The sequence below is a fragment of the Sciurus vulgaris genome (assembly GCF_902686455.1).
Source record: "Sciurus vulgaris genome assembly, chromosome: 7".
Classification (NCBI taxonomy): Eukaryota; Metazoa; Chordata; class Mammalia; order Rodentia; family Sciuridae; genus Sciurus; species Sciurus vulgaris.
In genome coordinates, this window is record NC_136467.1 from 115,497,397 (window position 1) to 115,509,890 (window position 12,494).

Below are 12,494 nucleotides of genomic sequence, written 5' to 3' on the forward strand. Positions count from 1 at the left end.
AGAGGACATCCAGTCCCTATGGCTGCCTGTAGCACACTCTTTGGGTCCCAGGAGAGTTGGGGCCACCATGTATTTAAATATAAACTCCTTTTTCTTTTGTAGTAGGATAGAGTATGGGTATCTTTATTCCTTTCATCCAAAGGAGACTCAGATACAACTGAGCCTCATCAGAATCAGAAGCAGCCCATTGCTAGGCAGGAAAGGCACTGAACTAAGTTTTTTTTTTTTTTTTTTTTTTTTTTTTCAGTGCTGGGGATCGAACCCAGGGCCTTGTGCTTGCCAGGCAAGCACTCTACCAACTGAGCTATCTCCCCAGCCCTGAACTAAGATTTTGAAGATGGTTATTGGTTCAGTTGCTAAACAACTAGTCATATGATCTTGAGTGAGTTATTTCTGAGCCTGTTTCTTCACCTATAAAATTAGGATGAAATTCAGGTCTGAGATAAAGTTAACATAAATGTACACATACAGAGAGAGAGAGAGAGAGGGAGAGAGAACCTTAATATCACCATCATTGTGGCTGCAGAACACTTTCCAAAGTGAGGCTACTCCAAGGGGCAGAGGCCAGCTGAGGAGCCATACTGAGAGACCGATGCAAACCTTAGAAGCAGCAACAGCTGGAGACTGGAGCTGGGTGGGGGCAGGGTGGGGATGCTGCTGTCAGGAAAACCCATTGGTTGAGACAGACCACTTTGAACATCACAATTAAGAGAGAGCCTAATGTTGAGTAAGACCCAGGGGAGTGGGCCAAGGTGGGGCACAGCTGAGTGCAGCAAAGTGCACATGGGCAAAGTGTGTGCTGTTTCCATACTCTGCTGCGGGACCACTCTGGGCATCTCTGCCACCATCCACATGGACTACATTCTAGTGAGCAGAGCCAAGACAGAGGGGCAAGAAAACTGGTTTCTGCTCCTAAATCTCTCATCCGTATATGGAATGTTGCACAAATCATTCTACCTTTTACTTGGTTCTCTTGCCTACAAAACAGGGTAATATCTACTCGCGAGGAGAAACAATAACTTTACATTTGCACAATGCTTTATTTAGGTGCTTCAAGTGTTGTCATAACATTGATCGTTTTAATCTTCTCAACAACTTTGTGAAGCAGTAGGTACAAGAAACTGTATGCTGCAAATGGTAGATGACATTTATCCTGTATGTGGCAGGCACTGTACTAAATATCACACATCAGTATCTCATTTAATCCTCATAGCAACTATTTAAAGTGAAATCTAGTGTCATCTCTATTTGACATATGAGAAAACAAGCTCAGAGTGGGAAAGAAACTTGCCCAAAGTCACTCAGCTAAGTGGTAAATCAGAGATTATTACAAACCAGATTTCCTAATTATAAATCTAAAGTTTTCCATTAAATTGTCTAAGTAAAAGCACTTTGGAAAAAAGCTTAGAACTTTGCACAAATGGAAGAAATTTTTATTACAGCAAATCCAATCCACCAAATTAAATTACTGTGGACATTAATAACCAGACGCTGCTTTGGGTTCATTGTAGTAACTGAACGCAGTCATTGGAGAGTCTGAAATACTAGAGGAACATGTGGAAAAGAATGAGTTAGGAAGATCAGTAAGATGGAGATATAGAAGATATCTGGGGAACAAAATTCCAGTTGGCTTCCAACAAAACAGAACCCATAGGACAAGCATGATTTGAAGGTGAAAATACTGATGGGACTTGGTTATTATCTGGACGTGGGCTGAAGCAAGTCTAAGCAGAGCCGGTTGCAATAAGGAAGCCAACCCAAAGGCCTAAAAAAACCCAAAAGCAAGGAATCACATCTCTATGGTTGTTCCTGACGGCACACGAGGATATACTCTCTCCTTTCGTCGAACTCTATGGTTTTAGGACGCCCCTGTGACCCCGGAAGTGACTCTGGAAGTTCCTGGCAGGAAGATGGCGGCGCGGGCAGCCTTTGGAGTTGTGTGCCGGCACCTCTGGCAGGTAAGGAGCGATCTGGGCAGACTGGAAGGGCCGACGAGGACAGTAGTTCATTCCCGCTGCCCCCCAGCCCGTCAGGAGGCTTTCCCGGTATCTGTTGTTTGCAGGAAGGTGATAAGAAAGGGGTTCGCTTTATTTCTGATTGTCTCGTGGAATTAAACGTAAATGAACGAGTCAGGGCAAAGACAGGAACAAGAACTGTAGAACGTTAGAGCTGGAACAAAAATAGTGAACGTCGTGTTTCACAGGCCCTCCATGTTCGAAAAGATAAAACAGGCTCAGAGAAGACAGGAAGCTTGGCTCGCGAAAGTCAGCGGCCTAGCCGGCAGTAGATCCCAGACAGTCCCCACGAGCTAAATCGAGACAGCTTCCTGACCCCGGGGATTCGGAGATTTAAATGAGAGTCTCTGAAGTCAGAAGAGTGGGCTAGATATCTTCCACACGTTTCTCTGGAAGAAGAAAAACTTAAGCAGCGGTTCTCAGGCTTTTTGGCCAAAGGACTCCGTCCCATTTTTGGAGATGAGGACTCCAAAGAAGATTTTTTGCGAATTTTAACTACCAGTCTTTTTTTTTTTTTTTTTTTTTGTAAAAATAAAACTGAGAATATTAAAAATACTTGTTTAAAAAGTAGCCCTAATGAGCCGGGCACGATGGTGCACACCTATAATCCCAGCAATTCAGGAGGCTGAGGCAGGGGGATCACAAGTTCGAGGTCAGCCTGGGCAATTGAGCGAGACCCTGTCTCAAAAGAAAATATAAGAAGGTTTGTGGATGTAGTTTGGTGGTAGAGCATCCCTGAGTTCAGTCCCCAGTAGGGGGAGGGAGGAGTAACACTAATAAATTCCTTACATGTTAACATAATGAACATTTTATGGGAATTGTGTTCTCCAAAACAAAAACAAATTTAGTGAGGAGTGGCATTGTCTTACACTTTTACAGAGATCTTTAATATTTGGCTTAATAGAAGACTGCTGGATTTTCATGTTTTTTATTTCAGTCTTTTGCTATATCACACATCATTCAGCCTTCAGAAAATGCCACTGTACACTAGTGAGAGAATGAGAAAAGATTTAAATAACATTTTAGTGTTATTATGAAAATAGTTTTGACTTCCCAAATCTGAAAGTGTCTCAGAGACATTCCCTTCCCCAGAGGTCCTCAGATCACACTTTGAGGACCACTGTTTTCCATTAGATGGGGTCAGGGGTTGAAGTTTTTGAAGTGCTAAAACAAACTTACCCAGAAAAAATTCCCCCACTCACAACCCTCCACCCTCAAAAAAAAATTTTTCCCCCACTGGTACTAGGGTTTAAACTCCAGGACACTTTACCTTTGAGCTACATCCCAGCCCTGTGTATGTATGTATTTAGAGAGGGTTTTGCTAAATTGCCCAGACTGGCTTTGAACTTGCAGTCCTCTTGCCTCAGCCTCCTGAGTAGCTTGAGCATATGCTATCACATTGGGCCCTCTCAATTTGTTTAAAGAGAGAGTGAAAAGAAAATTTTAAGAACTTATGAGGTTGGTTAATGGATGTAACAGCACTTAAGGCAGCTGTTAAAAGCCAAGATTTATACAGGAAGAGTATTACTGAGAAGTGTTGTATTCCTGAGATTTCTCCTCTTTCACAACTGAACTGTGTGGTCTCTGGCATAAATGCAGGGAGGAAGTTTTGTATGAGATTATACGTGAAGAATGGCACATACTTCTGACTACCTTGTATTTGTCTGATTTCCTTTGTTTTTTTTTTTTCTTATGAGCCAAGGAAAATATGAAAAGTTTTAATTTGTCTCTAACTTGAGTAAAGAGAGGAAAAGCAATAAACTAAGAATAGACTTTTAAAACATTTAAGTGACCATCAGTTGTTTTAATTAAGCTTTGCTTGTGCCAGCTTGTTATTTTCATCTTCATTATATTTTAAGGATTCTGCTTTCTCAAGGTACACTTAAATATCAGGAAAACTTAAAAGAATAACAGGCAGATGACAAACTACCTATTATATAGAGAGGAGCATTTAAGTTTCCTAGAACAAGAAAGTGTTGTTCCACCAGGGGGCGCTCACAAGATAGGATTTGGCTCTGTTTAATTGTTGCAGCGGGTGGCATAGCAGTTAGTGATGGGTCCAAGTTCCAGGGTGTACTGTATTTCAGTTACTAGTTATACTAGCCAAGCCAAGAAATGCATATGCTTGAAAAGATGTGTGAAGGTTTCAAAAGAAGGGAACTTACTCCAACTCAATAAATTAAATAGACAATTATAAATTAAATTATAAAGACAATCATTTTTATTGCTTAAAATATTTAAGCAGAGGAAGTATTATATTAAAGTACAATTAATCCTTAAAAAACAGTGGGAAGTGAAATCATATATGATGTTATTTTTTGATGTCCACATATTTAACTCATAGATGTTGTTTTCTTCCCCGTGGGAATTGAGATTCTAGTGTTTTGAGAGTGCATTTTAATTTTCAACCATTGTCCTCTTTTTTATTCTTAATTTGTCCATTTTAGATACCCAAACATCTTCATCTAAAATAATCAGATATCCCTTTATTTGAAGTATTATGTATCTTTTAATTTTTAGTGGAAACTGAGTGGTTTGGAAGTTGACTTTAATTCTAACACATTCCCCTCACCCACTTTTTTTTTAAGGGCTTGGGGAATTTGTCTGTAAACAGTTCTAAGAGCAGTACAGCAAATAATGGTGCCTTTCTTCTGTAAGTATACAATTTGATGTGCCTAACTGAAGTGGAAAATGGGCATTTGAGCCCATTTTACTTGGATTTCTCTTTTTTCCCCCACTCACAGCAGTAGCAGCATGAAGTGGGTACAGTTCTCAAACCTTCATATTGATGTTCCAAAGGATTTGACCAAACCTACGGTATGTATTCCCTGTTTCTTAGCATAAGAAGCTACATTATCAATAACTTTCCTTACGATTTCATTTGAGTTTGTTTCCCAAACACATTATGAATAAAAACAGTTTGTTCTGGAATACTGGCACATGTACAATATGCATATTCTCCAGTGTTCCTGGGTATTCATACGTTATCTTTTGGAGTATCAAAGCAAGTTCTAAAGGAATACATTATTTAACCCAAATAACTGTGGTGAAGAGTAGTCTTACTTTTAGCTCAGCATAGTTGAGAAGTTATAATAATTAATAATGCAGAATACTTGATGTTATATTGTGGAAAAATACTTTTCTTGTAACTTTCAACTCTTTGTTTTCATTTTAAGTACTGAGTCTAGGCCTGGACAGTGCTTTATTTTTCACAGTGGGAAAAAAACATTAGCACAAATTATGGAAATCCAGAAGGATCTATGCAACCTTGTAGAAGCACTGATTCCATCAACCCAGTTTTTTGTTATTTGTAATTTTTAAAAATACTTACAAATTCTTAAGTCTTTTCTACCTGTCAAAAATACAGTTTTGTATGAATCCTTCTAGACATCTGTCCATACATGATCATTTTATCCATGCATGTGCACACCAAAATAAAATTGTGTTACACACACATGTACCACTGTTTTTCTTTTTTCCTTAGAACTGAATACATCTCCATGATAGTATGTTTAAATGCTGGTCTTCAACTCAGGTGACTGCAGGGGCCAGGCTTGTAAGAGGAGGTGGTAATTGGGCATTGTGGCATACTGTCCTTCTACTGCTTACTCTAGCCACAGTGACCATGTGGGAAATTGACTTAGTGATGCCAAGTCACCCAGATCTTCCAAGCTAAACTAATGTCCAAATCTTTATGTGAAATCTCCAGATTTTTAATATTCATAACAAATTTTAAATATTTTTAAAACCCTACAAGGGATATAGCTCAGTGGTAGAACTCTTGCCTGGCATGCACCAAGGCCCTATGTTTTATCCCCAGCACTGCAAAAACTAAAATTTAAAAATAAAGCCCTACAGGAATCAATCAGAACACATCTTAGGGCTATATTCCCAGTTCCTTGTCCCTCAACTTTTGACATAGGCTATCAGTATGTTCTGTTTTTTCAACAACTCTGTTTGGAGTAATTGAGAGTAAATGTCTAGCTTCCTGGTTAGTAAGTAGATCTTTTTAGAAGTGAAGTAATTTAACCCTGAATCATAGGATTAGTAATATAATTTACTGGTTCAACAGGTGAATGAAATACAGATAATTCACCTCTTGGAAGATAGTCAGAAATGTCAAACCCATTATTTCTAAGGTCTTTGGGTATTAGAGTGGAAGAGATAGAAGTTATAGGTACAGTCAGTGTCATAACATTTTAATTAGACATGAGTAATACACATATTAAAGCAGGCAAAGCATATATGAATAAAACCTAATAAAAAAGATGAATAGAAATAGCTTGACTTTGTATAACAATGTTTAACAATTTATAAGCACTTTAATTTGTGTTTTCTTATTTTTTCCTTACAGAAATGCTATGAGCTATAGCAAGGTATTATTACCTTGTTTTATATATGAGAAAACTAAGGGGCAGGGAGATATGATTTGCCCATTGTCCTTCAGCTACAAATGGAGTGTACTTCTCAGTCCAGATCTTTGAACATGGTTACTTTTGCTAATAGACCCTGAACCTATTTCTTATTGTATATAACACAGTTCCATTTGGGTGTGCATGTACATGGATAAAGTGACTACATTCGGGACAGATTTCTAGAAGGATTCATAACTGTTAATGTGAGTATAGGGCTCAATAATTATTAAGTTGGAAGGTCCTATTAATGATTTTGTAGGTTGCCTTGAAAGTCCTTTTGATTCAAACTGTATGTTAACAACTTGTGAGGGTCACTGTGCAAATCTAAATGTGATAATATGTAGGTAGTTAGGTAACAGCATTAAGATGTTCCTCAGCATTTTTCTTCCCATTTATTAGTAAACTAAAGTTGTTCTGTGAAGGATAAAATGTTAAGTTTGATAGTTACAAATATGAAAGGAACCACAACTGAAACTTTTCTTTTTTGATTTAGATAACCATTTCTGATGAACCAGACACATTATATAAACGACTGTCAATTTTAGTTAAAGGCCACGATAAGGCTGTGTTGGACAGTTATGAATATTTTGCTGTGCTTGCTGCTAAAGAACTTGGTATCTCTATTAAAGTGTAAGTAGAACTTTTCCTAATCTGATCTGGTAGCTGCTGTAATATAATAACCGGGAATCTGGTACTGATCCCAGGTAGGCCTGAGCTGGTAAAATGAGTTACAAGTCATAATGGTTAGTTTAGGTTTGTCATGTTATCCAAAACAGGATCATCCCTTTCTGTCTACTGGAACTTTTAAATACTGGAATTAGTGAACAGGAAAATGAAAGAAATCTCACTGACATTAGGAGACCCAAGAAGCCCATGTGTCTGGGATCTCCATGAAGCAGGGAGGTAGAATAGGTGAACAAACACGCCTTTTAGACCCTTTGAATGTGATGATCTTTTTGTCTGATGCCTCCGTTGTTTCTACTCTACCCTAAGAACACCACTCACCCAGGAATACATGCATGAGCAGGGAGCTTCATGTGGCTTTGGAGTCACTCCATAGTAAAGAAGAACTGCCTCCTTTGTCTTGTCCCCTGCTCCTTCTGGTGTTGACCAGGACCCACTTGGGACTTTACCGATCTGACCTTCTAACAAAAACAGAAGGCTACATTTTTTCTTAAAACAAAATACAGTTTTGTGCTTATCAACATAATCTGTTTTCCTAAAACACATACAGCAGACATTACCTCTGTGTCCACCACACTGTTTCACAGGTCATGCATTTGGTTAATAAGGGACTCCACAGGCATAAAACAGAAACTATGAGTGCATGTATGTTTCACAGCTTGTTTGCTCATTTCTGGAGTCCATGGGAAAGGTTCCCATTGCTTTCTGTAGTGTTTATTTTGTCCTGAGCTTTGTAACAGTAGTTGTTACAGATGACTATCTAATTTACTAATGGAAGTTAGTAAATATCTATGATTGAGTTTGAGCCTGACCTACAAAATTGTGGAATCATATTTTGACGTCAGTGATACAGGTTTTAATATCTTTAGCTTAAGTTTATTGTTTTATCCATTAATTTCAGACATGAACCTCCAAGAAAAATAGAGCGATTTACTCTTCTCAAATCGGTGCATATTTTCAAGAAGCACAGAGTTCAGTATGAAATGAGAACACTTTACAGATGTTTAGAGGTGAGTTTATTTCAGCCATTCAGGCATTTTTTTAAATACTGCAAATTCAAAATAGTATGTATCATTAACTTTTCTTTAACTGTGAGTCAGTGGACTTCCTTTAGCCAGTTTCTACCTTTTAGTTGTAGAAGGCAAATGTCTTTTTTTGTGTTCATGGAAGCCATATGATAGAAAAACCAAACTCAAAACCATCCTTTATGATAGTAAATACCCTACTAAATAAATGCAGATTATGCTAATTTTTTTCTCTCCAGTGTTTTTTCTTTTTATGCCAGCTAATTTTTATATAAAATAGCAGATAGCATTGGAATGCTTTGCTTCATGCTTCAAAATCCTAGTTTTTATTATAACTCATAATTATTTCCACATGCTAATGGGATTTTCCATGACGATGATACACAGCATTAGGTTTTTCTTTCAACTATTATCATTCATTTATGTGTTCACTCGGGCTAATACAGTCTTATAATTAAAGGAGGCCATGAGTTCTGGAGTCAGACTTACAGTGTTAAGAAGTTGAAGTTCTGGAAGTTGTGGTGCTTACTAGCTGTGTGACACGTACATCATCTATAAAATGAAAATAATAATGGAACCCGGCTCATAAAGTTAGTGCGATGCTTAAATGACATATTTGGGAAAAGCACTTAGAATACTTCCATCACATAATGAGTGATTGATAAATGTCATTTTAAAAGAAGCATGTGTGTTTTACATGAAAGCATTGTATATGCATGCCAGTGCTGTAAATGTAGGCATTTAAGGGTACAAAGTCAAGGTGCTACAGGCCTGTAATCCAGCTATTTGGGAGGCTAAGGAAGGAGGGTCTTAAGTTCACAGCCAGCCATGGCAACTTAGTGAGACCCTGCCTCAAAATAAATTAAAAAAAAAAAAAAGGACTGGAGATGTAGCTTCATGGTAGAGTGCTTAGATGTAGCCTAGCATGTATGAGGCTCTGGATTCAATCCCAGTCCAGCAACAAAACAAAGGGATGGGGTGGGGATTCACAAATATGTTAAGAAATGGTTCCTGCTCTTAAAGGGAGATCTCAATAATCCTTTTTTTTTTTTTTCCTTTTGTGCTGTTGGGGTCAAACCTAGGCTTCATGCATGCTGAGCAGACCCTCTACCACTGAACTATACCCCCAGCCCTAAAGGATACAGAAAAACCAAAATTTTATCTATGTCTCACAGAATCATCTTGCTGTGGAACATAACAAAAATCATAAATTAACTTTATGTAATAATCTAGTCTTTTGTTTCTTTTTGGTTTGAGTTGTTTATTGCTGTGTTTTGTGGAGCTCTGGCTTTCAGGGTGGCATCTGGTAAGAAGCAGGCTTCAGGGCCATGTTCAGGGCCAAAGGATGTACTTTCTTAGGGGAAAACCTGGCTTCACTTTTATAAACAAACAGAAAACCCTAAAGATTTCTGCTTTAACAACATAGCATGAACCATTTTCATGTTTGATATTTTAGTTAGAGCGTCTAACTGGATGCACAGCAGATGTCTACTTGGAATATATTCAGCGAAACTTACCTGAAGGTGTTGCCATGGAAGTAACAAAGGTAGGACCTGAACTTCTACCTCTTTTGGGGATACCTGATTTGTTCTGTAAAGGTAGGCATTTATGGGTACAAATATGTTAGCAAGGCAAGGTGGTAATCCAGCTGTTTGGGAGGCCGAGGAAGGAAGATCTTAAGTTCAAAGCCAGCCCTGGCAACTTTGTGAGACCCTGAATCAAAATAAAAAACAAAAAAAGGGCTGGTCTTGGCTCCTGCAGTGAAGGGGAGGAGCTGTGGCACTGGGAATCATGTGTCCACAGTGGTGGGTGCTTCTCCCGTCCCTGTGCAGTCTCAGAATCCCCCATGTCCTTGCTGAGCCACCTATGAAGTCTCCCTGGACTTGGGGACCACATTGGGTGGCCATCCTTGGAAAATCACTGAGGATCAAATAAATTTCATATATATATATATATATATACACACACACATATATATATGAAGTGCCTTATATACTAAATAGCCTTCAGTCCATTTCAGAGTTCTACAGAAAGGCAAGGGAGATTTAAAAGAAAAAAAAAAAAGTCAAGAGGATTTGACAAGTTAACAAATTCAATTTGTAGCCAAAGCTCATTTAAATTCATATTATATAATAGTTTTGTTTCTGTTTTTAGACACGGTTAGAACGATTACCAGATCACATCAAGGAGCCAATCTGGGAAACAGTACCAGAGAAAAAAGAAGAAAGCAAGTCGTGAAGCCTCAGGGAGCCACTGTGCCTGGATTTGAAAGAAGAGCGGGCCAGATGCAAATGTGTGAATGGAGAGTGCGTGAAACTGAGACAGTGTGGAGTACTCTCACTGCCTGTTGAGTCCTCTTGCCCAGTTCAGTTGAGAATAGGGAATGGAACCTTAACAACAGACTGAAATGGAGTGAGAGACCATTTTATCTGTTCTTTTTTTATCCATGTCATTGTTTCCGTTCCAGTTTTTAAAACTTGAGCAGCCAGACATGGTGGTACACATCTGTAATCCCAGCTGCTTGGGATGCCAAAGCAGGAGGATTGCAAGTTCAAAACCAGCCTCAACAACTATCTGAAAGCCTGTTTCAAAATAAGAAAAGGGTTGGAAATGTGATTCAGTGATAGAATTCCCCTGGGTTCAAAACCCAGTACCGCAAAAAAATAAAAATAAAATATACAAGTGAACCATTTGGATACTCTGAGCCAAGAGTCAAATTTTATATTTTGTTTTGCTATTGTTCTATTATTAGCTAGTACTGATTTTAATTTATATGATTTCATATATTGGAATATGAGTGTATCAGTATTTTTCACACGCTTTTTTTTTTTTTAATTGTAAAGTTCCTTGAAGGAACCTTTGGTTAATTTAACTTTGAGCAATTAAATGTTTTGATCTTTACCTTAGTGCAGGCTCGCATATACTACCTTGCGGGTAATGACCAACAGATTGACCTTGTTTAAACATTATGTTTTTGAATGTGGACATACTTTACAGCAGATGAAGCACATTTATGACATGCAATGGACTCTTGTAACCTAAACCCTTACAGGACTGCTTCCAAGGTTCACTGTGGTGTCATTTATGCTCTAAGAAATTACTTTGTGTATCATTTCATTCATCCTGTGATTCAGTCATTCAGTAAGCTTTTATTTGGTAAACTTAGCACTCACTACTGCAGTAAATACCAATAATTGAATAGAATTAACTTTTTAAACATTGGAAGGCCCAGATAAATATTTTTCCTTAAGTCTGTCACAATAAGAAGCCCTCTTCTTTTTGTCATTTGCTTTATTTGGAGATGTCTACTTTTCCATGAAATTAAAGCCCTGAAAGACGCAAGACTACAATGGGCTGAACAGTTGGTATGGCAACCTCAGGAGGGTGCTTTGTTTCTTTTTTATAGCAGAATCAGGTCTGTGTCTGTGGTTTCTTTCACATCTTTGGGGTAGTTATGACTTCTCAGTTTTTCCCTTTAAACTGATCTACTATCAGGTATCAGCGTTTTGAATACATACTGCTTGTGTGTCAGACTTACATTACTGTCATTAACATGAGAAGAACTATAGCCTGTGCCCCATGACCTCCTGCAGCTCAGTTGTTGACTGTCATTCACAAATGCATAAAGCATACTCATTCCAGGTATACACCTCAGAATTAAGAACTAATCAATCAAACAGAAGCAGTGTAATGATAACTGCATCTAGCAAAGCAGCAATTTGTGACACACTTTTATTTTAAAAGACTGGTCTTTAAAAATAAGTATAGATCCCGCATGTAAGCTTTTTGGAACTTTTTTTTTTTTTTTTTTTTTTTTTTAAACAGACAGTGTAAATCACTGTTATAATTGGATGATGTGTGTGTGCTCACCTCCAGCAGCTCCATGTGAGCTCCTTCAAAGGCTGTGTCTATATCTAACTGTTTTCAGATTAATTAGCCTATAAACCAGGTTGCTTAGCCTAGCACTTCAACTTGTATGTTAAAACCTTATTTTAAAATAAATAGGCAATTAAACTACACATACAGCAAAAATTAGCAGTATTTCTTTTGCAAAAACGTATTTGGCATGTTCAAAGCCTACTTGGTATAAACAAGATAATTTCTTACCCTGATAGGCTGAGAAGGGATTGGGGTTTGTTTGTTTGTTTGTTTGTTTGCTTTAAGTTTGGTCCTGGATAAAATGAATATTCTGAAAATTAGAAGCAATACCCAGGTCTTGCTTTCTGTGGTGCCATGAGAAAAACGAGGATCTGATGATAGAATGAACCAGAGGCAGGTAGAAAGTTAGATTTATTTTTCATTAAGGTGTAGCCCTAAGTTCATTATTGCTTTCTCTCCTGTAAAGCATATCTTCT

At 38.0% G+C, this 12,494-nt stretch overlaps 1 protein-coding gene across 2 annotated transcripts; it reads left to right on the forward strand.

Annotated features, from left to right (window-relative positions):
- Nucleotides 1-1,894: 1,894 nt before the first annotated feature.
- On the forward strand, nt 1,895-10,835 carry MRPS10 (mitochondrial ribosomal protein S10). Of its 2 annotated transcripts, none has more exons than XM_079148120.1 (7): nt 1,895-1,958; nt 4,604-4,668; nt 4,760-4,832; nt 6,924-7,060; nt 8,016-8,124; nt 9,596-9,685; nt 10,294-10,835. In XM_079148120.1, the coding sequence occupies exons 1-7, from the start codon at nt 1,911-1,913 to the stop codon at nt 10,375-10,377; spliced, it is 606 nt and encodes a 201-aa protein (XP_079004246.1). In that variant the 5' UTR covers nt 1,895-1,910; the 3' UTR covers nt 10,378-10,835. The 2 variants fall into 2 exon arrangements, with proteins under 2 accessions (XP_079004246.1, XP_079004247.1); XM_079148121.1 differs by having other exon boundaries at nt 4,763-4,832.
- The last annotated feature ends 1,659 nt before the right edge of the window (nt 10,836-12,494 follow it).

Bases quoted from the DNA above. Each gene is read 5' to 3' on its own strand.
- MRPS10 (XM_079148120.1), top strand. From the start codon at position 1,911: ATGGCGGCGCGGGCAGCCTTTGGAGTTGTGTGCCGGCACCTCTGGCAG. The intron at 4,669-4,759 runs GTAAGTATACAA...CCCCACTCACAG, and splicing joins AATAATGGTGCCTTTCTTCT to CAGTAGCAGCATGAAGTGGG. The intron at 9,686-10,293 runs GTAGGACCTGAA...TTCTGTTTTTAG, and splicing joins TTGCCATGGAAGTAACAAAG to ACACGGTTAGAACGATTACC.